Genomic DNA, 14135 nt, shown 5'->3' with positions numbered 1-14135 from the left:
AATCTGTCTCTGTCTGTTCCGGTGGAGGAATTCAAACATTACCCTCTGAGCACATCAAACTAAGACCCTTCTCCATTTTTCCTTGCTTTCTTTCCACACCAAGTTTCCTTCCTGATCCTTCTATTTCCTTAGGACTCCAGAGAGGACTGAGATTACTCAAAGGGCCCTGCCATAAGATATCAGTCACTGAATAAAAAGCTTATATAGCTTTCCTATTGCCTAGCACAGCCAAAATCAATGGTTCTATTAAATGTATTTAGCAAATAATACTAGTAAGTAAAAGAATATATATTTATGAATGCTGTGCAATGTGTTTTACATATAAGATATTTTATTAGATCTTATAATAAAGTCAGGATCTCAATATCACTGTTCCTAGTTTATAAGTAGAATCCAACTACATGGTCATTAGGAGTATTTGATTCTGCCCTGAAAATATCAACAATACGTGGTTTTCAAGAGCTAAAAAGTCAAAGAAGACAGGAAGTTGGGAAGGAACATGAAGAGAAACTCTGGGACTAGTTTCAGGATGTGTGTGTGTGTGTGTGTGTGTGTGTGCATGTGTGTGTGTAGAAATGATAACAATAATTTATACATTGTTAAGTATAAATCATTTTAAATATATATTATGTAAAACATTTTAAGTATGAATCATTTAAAATAATTACAAATTTGCAAGCTTTAAATATTTTTATTTTTTATTTTTTGATATTCCTGAGCATATTTTACTTGAATATGTCATAAAATTCTGATGGTAAGCAATACTGTCTGACAATAAAAAATATGACAACAAAAAAGCTTTATTACTGAAACCACAATATTTGATTGCTTCTAGCACAAATCTAAAATGGACTTTAATGTTTTCTGTTGAAAACATTAATGTTTTCCTCTATACTCTGTTTTTAATACTCAGATCAAATTCTTGTGCATTGAATGTCACCTTAAGGAATCCACATGACTCTGCTTAGACCCTGCCTACCAGATTCTAGGTGGGCAGCTGAAGATACAATAGAAGAAAATGGGTGAGTATAAAATTGCCCAATTTGACACACCCCTATTGTTCTCTCTGAAGAAAGCCAAGCCAAGGCATAGCCGATGAGTTAACCAGATAAGATGCAAAAGACATTTCCTTCTCCTTTGTGGTTTCAAGCCTATTTTTGAAGCCATAGCTCTCTGGTGCAGTTAGCACCTGAAGGTGTGGGGGCGATGGCCATTGGAGGGTCTGCCCAACTGTGCCTAGCACTGCTGCTCATATGTAAGTACAGGTTCATGTTACTCTCTTCCCTGAGGGACCACAATGCATCTAGAGAGTGTCATGGTGGAGGCACTGATGGGATTTTTTTTGGTGACTTTGTAGCACGTATGCAAACCATGGGGGGATGGTTTCAGGCAGTCTGTAGTAGAAAGAAGCAAAGGAAAGTGGACTGAGCACCACATCAGTGGGAAATCAGGCTAATAGCTTAGATCTTTGCAATCCTCTGCCATCTACTAGCGTATAGACAGATACCAATGGAGGAGGCTAGAGGAAAGAGCACAGCTCCTGCTCCACATTGATCAGTAAAGCTGCAGGGATGTGGGTCTCATTTCCATCCTGATCCCAGAGCTCTGGCATCCAGCCACACGGGGGACAGATGCTAACTTACCCTTTATTGGTTTTTACAGCTCTGGGTGTCGTGATGACAGGTGAGTCCTCTGGCCTTCCCTCAGTGTATCTGAACACTGCTCTCTCTTTGGGTTTGTTCGTATCCCATCGTGATTTCTTATAGCTCTGAGTCTTCTTCCTGGAAAGTCTATTTTCCAAATCTACCTCACCCCTTCCTTTTTATTTCCTGTCCCAAAGTTTCCCATATATCAGTTCCCCTCTCAAGCTGTCTCTTCTGCTTGAACCAACGGCCATGTCTGCACTAGTGTCTCTCTGCATATTTTCTGCCTAGGCCGTTCACAAGCATTCATCCAACCTTTTTATTCCTATCATTATTGCTATTTTCTAATTCAGAATCCTGTAACAGATCACTTACTGGAGGTTTCACAACTGACAAAAACTGGACTCTATCCTAAGTCTTTTGGATCTAAATATTTTCCTTGACTATATCACCCCTTTGTCATCATCACAGGCTGCTTTCTTTTAGCCTCTGTTTAAATTGGCCCCACATCTCCTTGCTCCTGGAATCCTTTCAAGGCTGATACTCTGATGGTACTTTTTGTGACCTTTTAAAACTGCAAACATTTCTCACTGTATATATTCACAATTAAATAGCTATAAAATCTATAGCTCATAGTTTATCAAGTTTATTATATTTTTATCATCATTAAAGTGTTATATTTACACACATTGTACACTAAAATCTACCAATACTTGCTATATAATCTGAAATGATTGACAGTTGCTCCTGACATGTATTAATGAAAGCAAGGCTTTAACATTCATTCATTATTCCTATATATTTAGCCACTCAATAATTATTTAGCAAATGTTAGTTATATACCAACCATTATGCTAAGAAATGATCCTAAAAATGATCACAAATTTACATTTATGGACAGTAATACTGAAGTTAAGAGAATTAGAATAGGTTTTCACATCATAAATAAATTACTTCAATTGTCTGTGTTTGTGCCCTCTCTTGATGACTAGATTGGTTGCTCCCTAAGACCACATCATTATTTACTTCACCCTTTATTGCATTTTCTAGCAATCAGAGCAGAGGACTGTTACTAACAAGATGGACCATTGATTGACTATTGGCATGTTTATAGTTTTGAGACTGGGTAATTCTCAATGACCTAAAGTTTATTTATCTTCACAAATTTACCTTTTTTAAGCCACTCAGAAATCTGTAGTGTCCTTGGACCCACCATGGATTAGAATATTTGAAGGAGACAAAGTGACCCTTTCATGCAATAGGAACAATTCCCTTCAAATGAATTCTACTACTACATGGATCCACAATGGTATCATCTCTAATGTGACATCTTCACAGTGGGTGATTGAGAGTGCCACCAGTCATGACAGTGGAAAATACATATGTCAGAAACAAGGATTCTATAAGAGTAAACCTGTGTACTTGGACGTGATGCGAGGTATGTTCCAGGGATATGGGACTATATATCTCTCATGTGAAGAGTGTCCTACTAGAACAGCAGTACTCCACCTTCCTAATACTGCAATCCTTTAATATGGTTACTCATGTTATGGTGAACCTTAACAACAAAATTATTTTTGTTGCTAATTAATAATTGTAAGTTTGCTATTGTTATGATTCATGAATATCTGTATTTTCCTATGGTCTTAAGCAACACATGTGAAATTGTTGTTTGAACTCTACAAAGGGGTTGTAACCTACAGGTTGAGAACTAATGCACTAGAAGAAGGCATTGTATGTTATTCTGGGAGATTCAGGGAATATCACTCAAGACATCTGATGCCTTCTGCATTGGCTCTTTACATCCTCTTTCAATAGTCAATTCTGTCATCAATATTATTCATATTCCCTGTTTTAAAAATCTATTTTACCTATACATAGATATGAATTTTGTGATCAAATGGCATTATAGGCATATGGATGCTGCAGAAATCAGTGTATGTATACTTGCTTGAGTAAAGATTTGCTCTGAACAATCCATAAGCAAGGAAAAACACTTCTGTTTTTTCTTCACAGGCTTTACTGTTACTAAAACCAATTCTATTGTTTATTTCAATTCAAGAAATAGTTCATTACTCTTGTTTGGGTTGAAACATAAATACAGCATATTTAGGTATCAGTAAATGTTGAATGAGCAAGCTATCTTTTGAAAGGAAAAGTTATAGGTTATATTTTTATTTGATTGAAAAGCTACATTTTAACACTTTTAAATTCCAAATACAAACTAAACCATGAATAAGAGTCTTTCATTTCCTTGTAATAGGTACAATATTCTTGCACATGTTAGACATGGTTGCATTCAAATCTCTCCATTTTTGAAGAATGTTTTACAATTCTTTAGAATGAAATTAGTCATAGGATATGATTCTTATAATTTATGGAATCATTATTGACAATTAATCACCGAGTATCTACAAACTTCTAAACACTATGTTAGGTACTATTGACAAAACAGAACCAGATACAGCCCTGTATCTTCATAGATCTGTACAGAGAAAATGACAATAAAGATTAAACAATTAAAATTGGTGTACATATTTTAAGGAAGTATTTTGGCAGCTTCTAATTAATGACAGAACTGAGAAGCCTCTTGGAAGACAGAGTGAGAAAAAATTCTTCTGTATTCAAACCTTTTTGAGTATGTCTCTCTGTTCCCTCCTAGCTAGATACAGCTAGAATAGATTTGAAAGGAATTCTTGCCTTTGGGTTTCCACATGGGGGCTCAGTAATGCAGCACAATATACTTTATGACTCCAGACTGACTTGTCAGAGGGAGAAAGTATTCACTAGTGTGGGTTTCAAGTTATTCATGTTATTTTGTCTTTATTCTTTTTTAAAATTAAATTATTTTTTTTTACTCATAGACTTTACATAGCCCTCACTGCTCCCGTCCCAGTCACTCCTTCTTCCTACAATCCTTTCCCCATTCTCCATTTCCCTTCTCCTCTGACAGGGTGGGGATGCCCCTGGGTAACCTCCAATCCTGGCACTTTCAGTCTCTGCAAGGCTATGCACTTACTCCCCCAATGAGGACAGACAAGACAGCCTAGTTAGAAGAACATATCCTATCCTCAGGCAACAGCTTTTGTATTAGTTCCCACTCCACATGTTCGGAACCCATATGGAGACCAAGATGCACATCTGTTGCATATATGCAAGGATGCCTAGGTCCAGAGTGTGTATGTTCTTTGGTTGGTGGTTCACACTCTGAGAGCCTCAAAGGTCCAGGTTAGTTGACTCTCTTGGTCTTCCTGTGGAGTTCCTATCCTCTTTAGGACCCGCAATCGTTCCTACTATTCTTCCATAAGAGTCCCCAAGCTCAATCCACTGTTTGTCTGTAATTATCTGTATCTGTCTGATTGAGCTGCTGGGTGGAGCCTCCCATAGGATAACTTGTTTCTGTCTGCAAACATAACAGAGTATCATTAATAGAGTTAGGGATTGGTGCTTGCCCATGGGATGGGTCTCAAGTTGGACTGGTTATTGGCTGGGCATTCCCTTAGTCTCTGTTTCATCCCCTGTGTCTACATTTCTTGTAGATAGAATAAATTTTGTGTTGAAAGTCTTGTGGGTAGGTTGGTATCTCTGTTGCTCCACTGGGATTCCTGCCTAGCTATAGTATGTGGCTTCTTCAGGTTCCATATCCCCAATGTAGTGAATCACAGCTAAGGTCACCCTATTGATTTTTCGGGACCTTCCTTCTCCCAGGTTTCTGTCTTGTTTTGGAGATGTTCCCTACTTCCTTACCTCCACCTGTTTCAGATTTCCATTCATTTCATATTTAGTTGATCTTATGAACCAAAACATTGGTTAATGGTTATTCATGGATGACCCCTTTTATCTGTCTTCCCCTGCTATACTTCTTATCCCTTATTAAATAAATAACACTAATGTAATGGATCCTCTTCAGATTGGCTGCTCCTTCAGACATCTTCTGACATGGTCTTAGACAATGGATCCTTTGACATCAAATGCCGTGGATGGAAGAACTGGAATCTCCGCAAGGTTACCTACTACAAGAATAACATTGCTTTCCAGTACAAATTTGAGAGCCCCACCATCGCCATTAGACAGGCCACACTTAATGACAGTGGCACCTACCACTGCATAGGCTATCTCAAGCAGGTGAAACATGAATCTGAGAAATTCAGAATTTTTGTAGTAAAAGGTAAGTTGATAAAGGAAAAAAATAGTTCGGGTCAGAAGAGAAAGTAGGCTTATGAACTAGTGTTTGAAATTAGCACAACAAGGCCATTGTGGTTGCCTCAAAAGTCTACCAAATTTGTAATGAGATGACCAAGGACATATTATGACAGTCCATATCTCCACAACAGAATCCTTATTTGTTATGTGCTGATGGTAATACCTATGCACTAAATAGAAATGTATAAAGATTAATGAGATACTTTTGTCAAGTGACTTTATAAGCTGTAAAAGCTTGTCCAGACATAACATAATTAACATTTGAAAATTTCTATCTTTTGCTTTCTAAAGAAGAGTGTTTGTATTTATCAAATTGAAAATGGTTTGAAAGCTGACAGAAGCAGATACAAAGAATTGAAAAAGTCCATATTAATTATCAATGGTAGGGAAAGAAATCATGCAAGAGGGGAACTTTGAAATGTTTGTTCACCATTGAAGAAAAAAATTTTGTTTCATTTTGGCATGTTCATAATTATCTATAAAAAGCAGGATGGTCAAACACAGAATAATGCTCTGATGTTTAATTATCTCTGGCTCCATGCTGTGTCCTTTCTATATCCAAGTCATCAGATAATAGCATCCTGTTTCCTATGACTTTCACTGTCTAGAAGAATGGGTATCCTGGGGTTATTGAGAAACACTCATCCCTCTACAGTGTTCTAAAGAGCACAGACTGTGGAACTCAGGATCTTGACTATTCTCTCTCTGTTCCTGGATACTCCATTATACTAATGATGGACAACCATGCTTGTGTCCCTCTTAAAGAAGATGGCTCTCTCTGAGCCCTATTCTTCATTTTCTAATGTGAATTATATACTTATTGTGTCTACATTCCATTCTAGCTTACAAAAGCAAGTACTGTTGGCTACAACTAATTTTTCCGTTGTTGGTGGTGATTCTGTTTGCTGTGGATACGGGGTTATTGCTCTCAACCCAAGAACAGTTCAAATCACTCTTGAAGATTCAGAAGACTGGAAAAGGCAACAAAGTTGAAACGTAACTCCTAACCTAGGTACATAAAGGAACTAATGCCATTGCTGAAGAGACAGTTCTTAACAGTAATTTTCCAAATAGTCCTCAATAGTTTCTCAACTGTCAAAAACCACTCATGTTATCCATAGAAAGTCTGTTCCACAGGAATTGCATAAATGCTTCATTAAACCAACTGCATCTGGTTATGTGACATGCAATAAATAGTAAATACTCAATAAACATTGTCTTAATAAGTTAAGGAATGAGCTGACTGCTTTATCTAAATTTGTAAAAGAAAAGCACAATTTGAATAAAAATAAGTATGGAATCATGTAGAATGGTACTTTTAGAGATTCTGGTTTTATTAATTCTTTTTTTTTCTAGAAGAATGAGCATGAGGGTATAAATACATCATCATCATCATCATTCTCTCTCTCTCTCTCTCTCTCTCATTATAAATAGTCGGTGGCACAGAAGACATGGTAGGTAAGATACTGGCGAGGCTGGCCAGTTTGTAACCTGCCTTCCATTGCTAGAAGCTTTTGATTCTCAAGAAAAATTAAGGTGACTCAGAAGACCAGGATTTATACGTGATCAATTCTGTCCTATCACTCTAATAGATGAAACTTGTATTGTATCTCCATAGACTCACAGAGCAAACAGCTTTTGAGTAATCCTAGAAACAATAAACACCGTTTATAGTCTAAGACCAAATAAGTTCTTGGGTAAACGAAACAGTTACGTTTATATGTTTGTATTTTATGTCTTTCATTTTTTTAGCAAAGTATTTGCTGAAGGCCAATGGTCTGACTCACAATATGAATGGTATTGGGTTTCTTCACAGCAAGTACATCTGTTATTAGGACTAAACCACACAGTATAAGACATGGATCCCAATCCTGATGTTTTTAATTTCTAGGCTTGAGATTTATGAAAATCAGCTTATATATGTATGTATCTCCTGGTTCATTTCTAAAATAGGAATGAGGATAGGCATATCTAACTCAGCTCCTGCTTCATGCCCATGAAGACAAGGAGAACCATCTAAGGGACAGGGGCATGCTGTCAGTGTTGAACACTGACTTATGACAACCAATATGTGAAAACATAGGGCCTCAAGCTTTCCCAAATTTGCCCCTGCTGACAGTGTAGGGAAAGGTATGAGGGTAACTTGCAAACACTGACTAGACCAAGATCTTCATTTTGCCAAGAAATGTTAGTGGGGTATACATAGTCATTACTTCAGATTTTTAAAAGATGGGCATATGGGTATATGATGTGAATCTCTGTCTCTCTGTCTGTCTCTCTGTCTCTCTGTCTGTCTCTGTCTCTGTCTCTGTCTCTGTCTCTCTCTCTCTCTCTCTCTCTCTCTCTCTCTCTCTGTAAATAGGTGTGGTAAATGCAGAAAAAATTTCTATTGAAATACAGGCAGGGGAAAATCCCCACAGGAAACTTTTGGGTGCTTTTATGGGAAACTTTCTCTGCTACCTGCCCAAGATTTATTGCAAGATAAAGCATTCAGACCACAGTGCTGCCTCCACACACAATTGAGACACATTGTTTCAATGAGTCCCCTACAGTGTCAGTGTCTCTGGCACTGAGCTAGAAAGGAATTTCCTCCTTTATCTCAGATTTGGTGTTTATGCCAAATCCTCAGACTTAGGAAACGGGAGGTGCTTGAAGTGGGCAGGAATTCCAGGCATAATCAGCTTGGGAAACATCTAAAGGAACATCTAGAATCCTGAACATTGCTGTTCCCTTTGCCTCCCTCCTTCCCCAGTCAAGCTCTGGAGGGCCATGGATAGAACAGAGGAGAGGGGTGGGAGTCCAAGCCGCTTCTCACTGGGTGCTGGACCAGGCCAGGCCACTTGGAAGTCTTTGGGATTCTGTGGTTTTTCGAGTCTCCTTAACCTCACACTTTGCCACTCATTTTCCATGTACTGATCATTGAGGGGAAGACTCTCATAAGTCATTTGCCACCTAGCGCAAGTATGGATTTCTTCTCATGCTCCACCACTGGACACCCAGATATGTCATCACTTTGGTATGTTGACTGTCATATATAACTTCTTAATTAATTTCAAATCGTGCCATCCTTTTCTGGTTTTTTGTTTGTTTGTTTTTGTTTTTGTTTTTGTTTTTTTTTAGCCTTCATGATCATTCACATACTATTTCAGAAGTAACATTGAAAATGAGGTTAATATTCAAATAGTTACTGGCCCCCAAATTATATATTATACTCCTTCTAATAGTGTCTCATATATATGTATGTGAAGTATTTCAATCTATGTAAATGAGTTAGTATATTATACAGGTTAATCAAAAAATTTCCTTTCTTGATTTACCTGTGGTCTCTTCAGTCACCTCTGATCTATACAAAATAGGCCCCTCAACAAAGCATAAAAAAGTTTGCTCCCTCAAAATAGATAATCACAAATCTTCGTGAGTTCCTGATACTTAGGGAATAGGAAAACAAATGAGCATCTCTCGGCTTGAAGATAAATTCCATGGATGCCTCCAGATAAAGATTCCAACAAAAGATGTATCAGGAGATGGTTTGTAAACTAAATCTTTAGAGGAAAGGTATGTATCTCATCAGATGGGAAATGAAGAACACATGAGTGCCTCTCTAAATCTGGAGATGCATTTTTCTCCTGTGGAAAACAAACATGTCAGAGACAGCCCAGGCCTATGGATGACCTCAGAATCTGTCTTCCTGCCTTGCATGCCCTGTCCAAGTCCAGACAGTTACTTACCAAGTCATGTCCCCATCCTGTGCTCCATCAGTTGCCACAAATCCCACTGAAAGCTGGACTCTACTCATGTTCTCCGAATCGCTATCAAGTTCACCTGCATATAGCATCTGCAACACCCACAATCTTTCACATTCAAAACTGAAAAGATATAGGTGTACTCTCAGTTTTGTTGATGTTCAGTAAAGAACAGACAGTGGGAAAAATCTCTGGAATGTTGTGAGGTCAGGGGAAAAGAATGTGAAATTTCAGAAAATTCACAAAGAAAAATTCAGATATTTATTTCTTAAGTAATTTTCAAGAAGATCATACAAAGTAATAATCAAGTAAATTATGCCGTGGTAGATATGACTCAGTACTTGAACCAAAATGTATTTTAAAGTGAAAAGAAGACATCTCATCTACCTGTGCTAGAGTAAGTTAAGGCTAAAAATTGTGTTTCCACAAATGCCAATGGTCCTGACACGGAAATCTAAAATGCTGCTGCAGATTGCTGACCCTAGGAAACAGATTCCTGGGCCAGGACTTAGAAGAAGCATTCACAGCTTTGCTGGAGTGAAGGAAGCAGGATTGAAAGAGACAAGCTGAAATGTGAAAGAGTCACAGCAGAAACCCTAAACCATGTCACAGATGACAGCTCTGTACCTGGGAGAGCTCTTCATAATCACCATAGAGAGGAGATACCATGGACCAGACAAATAACAGGAGGCAGCATGTCCCCAGAACATGTTAAAAGCAAAAAAGATGCAGTTCCTTAGCAAGGATGCTTCCTGAAGGGGACTCACTGAGAGCTTCACTCCGGGGTTCTCACTTACCTGGGGAGTTCATCAGTGTCTTTACTTCATACCTTTACTTAAGCCAGAGTTACCAGAATTGCCAATTGTCCTTTAGTAAACTCCACAGAAAGTAATTGGCTCTACTGTTTCTGGAAATCTGGGCATATAGCCCTCCAACACTCCTTCCATGTGCAGACTTCACATTCTAGTGATTTTATCCAAAGTGCTATGCTCTACTCATGTCAAACAGCAGATCAGATGTTCCTTTCACTGTGATATCTACAAGCTCCTTCCAGGTCCACTATCATTATTGCAGCCTTAAGAGGATAAATAAAGCTCACCTTGCCTGTATGTCCCCCTTCTTAGTCTGAGTCTTCTTGTGTGAGTGTAAAACGGGTGGAGAGGCCACACCTGTGTTCTCTTTAGCTGGTGCAATTTTACTTTCTTACATTGTGATACGACCACTTTAAAGATGTGCTTTACCTCTCTTGAAAACTCCTCACGTTATCATACAAATTAACATGATATTTGTAAAAACAGAATACAAGAAAATTTTCGACATACAGATGTGTGTTTCTGTACCAATTAACCACAACAAACAAGTCTTTCTGGGTTCATTTCCAAAACTGATATTTATCTGATTTAGAAACTTTGTGGATTTAGTATTTTAATAAACTTAAATCAATACAATTTTTTATGACTACCAATGAGGATCTGTCTGAAAAAACATATTTGAAAACAATTTTTTCCTTGTATCAATAGCATAGAGCATAGCTACATATCACACATTCTACCAGCTCATAGTAGACAATGAGTTGTGTGGTTTCTGCCAGTTTATAAGAAGTCTATCATTGGTTTAAGGGTGACTGTGTGACATATGACAGCAACTCGTAATATTCTCATGGAGAGCATAGCCATGTGCACATATGAACAGTTCTATACACAAAGCAGAGTGGCTCTTATATTGAACAAGTCTAGGCTTGAAGGAGTTGGGTAGGGAAATGAAAAAGTATTAGTTGACCATGACATTCACAGTTGGGCAAAAGCTTAGAGACAAAGGGGAGGGGGCATGGGATGGGAGGCTAGTGGAGAGGAGATCAGGAAGGGCAACAACATTTGAAATGTAAATAAAAAATAACCAATAAAAAGAAGTCTATCAAGTCTCTGATCATAAGTTTTCTTAAACTAAGTACATAAAAACCATTATCTCATTCCTTCCGAGCATAGCACAGAGAATTCTGATGGCATAGAGGGAAACCTCCAGGTTATCAACTGTCAACGTGTTCTGGTTTTGCTGTTGCCATAAGATAAGGCATGATTAGAAACAACTTAAAATATCTGCATATTCACCAACTGAAAGAAATGAAATTCACAAATGAACCTGATTAAGATGAAAGTGGTTTCGGCCACATGGCTCTACGTAGGGCATCTTTGACCTCTTTATTCCGCAGAGTGTACACCAAAGGATTCAGTAGAGGGGTGATAAGAGTGTAGGTCACTGAGATGAGCCTTTCTTGCCCCAGCAAGCTCTGGGACTTAGGTTTCATGTAGATGATTGCCGTGCAGCCATAGTGGATGATGACCACCGTGAGGTGGGAGGCACAGGTGGCAAAGGCCTTCTTCCGACCTTCAGCTGAAGCAATCTTAAGGATGGTGGAGATGATCACGACATAGGAGATGAAGACCACGCCCATTGGTAGAATAAGAACACACACACTGACAACAAAGTTGATGATCTCATTGATAGTGGTGTCTGTGCAGGCCAGCTTCAGCAGGGGTCTCACATCACAGAAGAAGTGGGGGATAACAAATTCATCACAGAAGGGCAGGCTAAATACTGATGTAACCTGTACAATAGCCATGCCTAGGCCAATTGCCAGTGACCCAGATGCTAAGTGGACACAAGCCTTCCTACCCATGATAACTGAATACCTTAGGGGGTTGCAGATGGCCACATAACGGTCATATCCCATGACCATGAGTAGGAAACAGTTGTTGATGCCAAAAGTTAGATAAAAGAATATCTGGACCACACAGTCTCGAAAAGCAATCGTGTGGGAAGGATTGAGGAGGTCAGAAAGCATCCTTGGTATAATGGTCACAGTGTAACAGGTATCAGAGATGGACAATATGGCCAGGAAGAAGTACATGGGAGTATGTAGATGATGATCAAAGTGAATAATACTCACAATAATCACATTACCAGACAGAGTGACAAAGTACAATGTTAGGAAAACAGCAAAAAAGGCAAGCCTGTGCTGCCAACCAAAGCTGGAGAAACCTTCAAAAAGAAACTCTGTTACAAATGTTGTGTTTGACTTTAGCATTGGGATTAATATATGCTTCAGGGATTTAGGCAAAGGGAAGAAAGCTTTGATGAGTCAAACATGAACCCGAGTAGGATGAACCAAGGTGTTCAGGGAAGAATGTGCCTATCCTGGGCAAGGCTGGAGACTGCAGATTCTCAAGGCTCAGCTATTGGTGAACAGCTAGGTCTTCTTCTTTGTGCTAGCTTTCCTTTGGAACTGTAGAATCCTTGAACTAGGACCGCGGGATTGAGAGCACAGATGGAGACATGAAACCAAGTAGATCAAAATTAAAGGAGATTTGTAAAAATAGCCTATCTTCAGTTTCTTGATTATATAGTTATTATTGAGTCACACACTAGTCCTGCTTGAACCATTAAGAACTTTCCTCCACTATTTTCAACAGATCATATTCTTTGCTTCTATTCCATCAGCAGTGTATAAGGTTTGCACTCATTCAACTATTTCCCAATACTTGTATATATGAACACTTACTTATTTTTATTCATAATATCATACATGTTTATAGTGTATTTTTGATCATTAAGATAAGTTATCTAATTGCATATTTTAATGTTAAGTAACTTTGTATTCATAAATTAAAAACAAAGCATCAAAGTGTTATCTTTACTTTTGTATTTATCACAACACTATACATAGTAGCCTAGAGGAAAAATCCCAGATGTCTGTAGACAATAAAATGACAAAAGAAAATTGACATTTATGTGATCATGTATAGTTCATTCCAAATGGAATTCTATAATGTGTGTCAATAAAGATTCATCTGGAGGACATCACACAAGTCAAACAAGATAGTCAGGAGTAAGCACACATATCCTGATTACATTTGTATGTTACTTAAAATATTCAAAATAATATAGATTATATTAGCATTATCAATACTTATCATTAGCCAGAGTGGAGAAAATGGGGAGTTATTCTCAACTCTAGCATGTTAGTCTGCAATGTAAATTACTTCTTAAAATTTTTCTCCATAGGTTATTGGCTATGCCAATAACATTGTGCTATATTTTAAACACTTGAGAGGGAAGATCACACAATAAAGCACTAAGAACCTCAAGGGAATGTTTGAAGTTGATAGATATGTCTTTTTCCTGATTGTGGAGTTCACACTTGACTGGTATATTTATTCAATATCTATGGTTTATTGCATATTAAGTATACTTCAGAAAAAATTATCTTTTAAGAAATCAAGATACAGTGCCAGCAAGTTTACTTAGTGAGAAAATGCCAACACTTGGTCACAGTATCCACATGAAGGAAGAAGAGAATCCACTTCCAGAAGTTGTCCTTTGGTGTCTACATGCATATCATCAGGTACATGTGTGCACTGCACACACACACACACACACACACACACACACACACACAACAACTATTTGTTCACTAAAGAACTGGACCTAGGTCAAAGCAAGACTGATACTGAATGTGATAAGCTTCATTAAAAGAAAAAAGAACAGT

At 38.0% G+C, this 14135-nt stretch overlaps 2 protein-coding genes across 3 annotated transcripts; one reads left to right on the top strand and one right to left on the bottom strand.

Moving 5' to 3' along the window:
* Positions 1–1144: 1144 nt before the first annotated feature.
* Positions 1145–10698, top strand: Fcer1a (Fc epsilon receptor Ia). Of its 2 annotated transcripts, XM_052200939.1 has the most exons (7): positions 1145–1255; positions 1663–1683; positions 2824–3081; positions 5554–5811; positions 6689–6858; positions 7281–7304; positions 10019–10698. In XM_052200939.1, exons 1-5 carry the CDS (start codon positions 1207–1209, stop codon positions 6844–6846), a joined length of 744 nt encoding a protein of 247 aa, XP_052056899.1. In that variant the 5' UTR covers positions 1145–1206; the 3' UTR covers positions 6847–6858; positions 7281–7304; positions 10019–10698. The 2 variants fall into 2 exon arrangements, with proteins under 2 accessions (XP_052056899.1, XP_052056898.1); XM_052200938.1 differs by lacking the exons at positions 7281–7304; positions 10019–10698 and having other exon boundaries at positions 6689–7077.
* Positions 10699–11732: 1034 nt separating this feature from the next.
* On the bottom strand, positions 11733–12674 carry LOC127697624 (olfactory receptor 10J3-like). Its single transcript, XM_052200893.1, has one exon. The coding sequence runs from the start codon at positions 12672–12674 to the stop codon at positions 11733–11735; it is 942 nt and encodes a 313-aa protein (XP_052056853.1).
* Between the last annotated feature and the right edge of the window lie 1461 nt (positions 12675–14135).

The sequence above is a fragment of the Apodemus sylvaticus genome, chromosome 12, assembly GCF_947179515.1.
Source record: "Apodemus sylvaticus chromosome 12, mApoSyl1.1, whole genome shotgun sequence".
Classification (NCBI taxonomy): Eukaryota; Metazoa; Chordata; class Mammalia; order Rodentia; family Muridae; genus Apodemus; species Apodemus sylvaticus.
The sequence above is the reverse complement of the archived record's forward strand: the minus strand, read 5'-3'. Positions and strand labels throughout refer to the sequence as shown.

Excerpts from the sequence above, each read along its gene's own strand:
- Fcer1a (XM_052200939.1), top strand. The coding sequence starts at position 1,207 with ATGGCCATTGGAGGGTCTGCCCAACTGTGCCTAGCACTGCTGCTCATA. Across the intron at positions 1,256-1,662 it reads CCTAGCACTGCTGCTCATAT|CTCTGGGTGTCGTGATGACA; the intron begins GTAAGTACAGGT and ends TGGTTTTTACAG. Across the intron at positions 3,082-5,553 it reads GTACTTGGACGTGATGCGAG|ATTGGCTGCTCCTTCAGACA; the intron begins GTATGTTCCAGG and ends GATCCTCTTCAG.
- LOC127697624 (XM_052200893.1), bottom strand. The coding sequence starts at position 12,674 with ATGCTAAAGTCAAACACAACATTTGTAACAGAGTTTCTTTTTGAAGGT.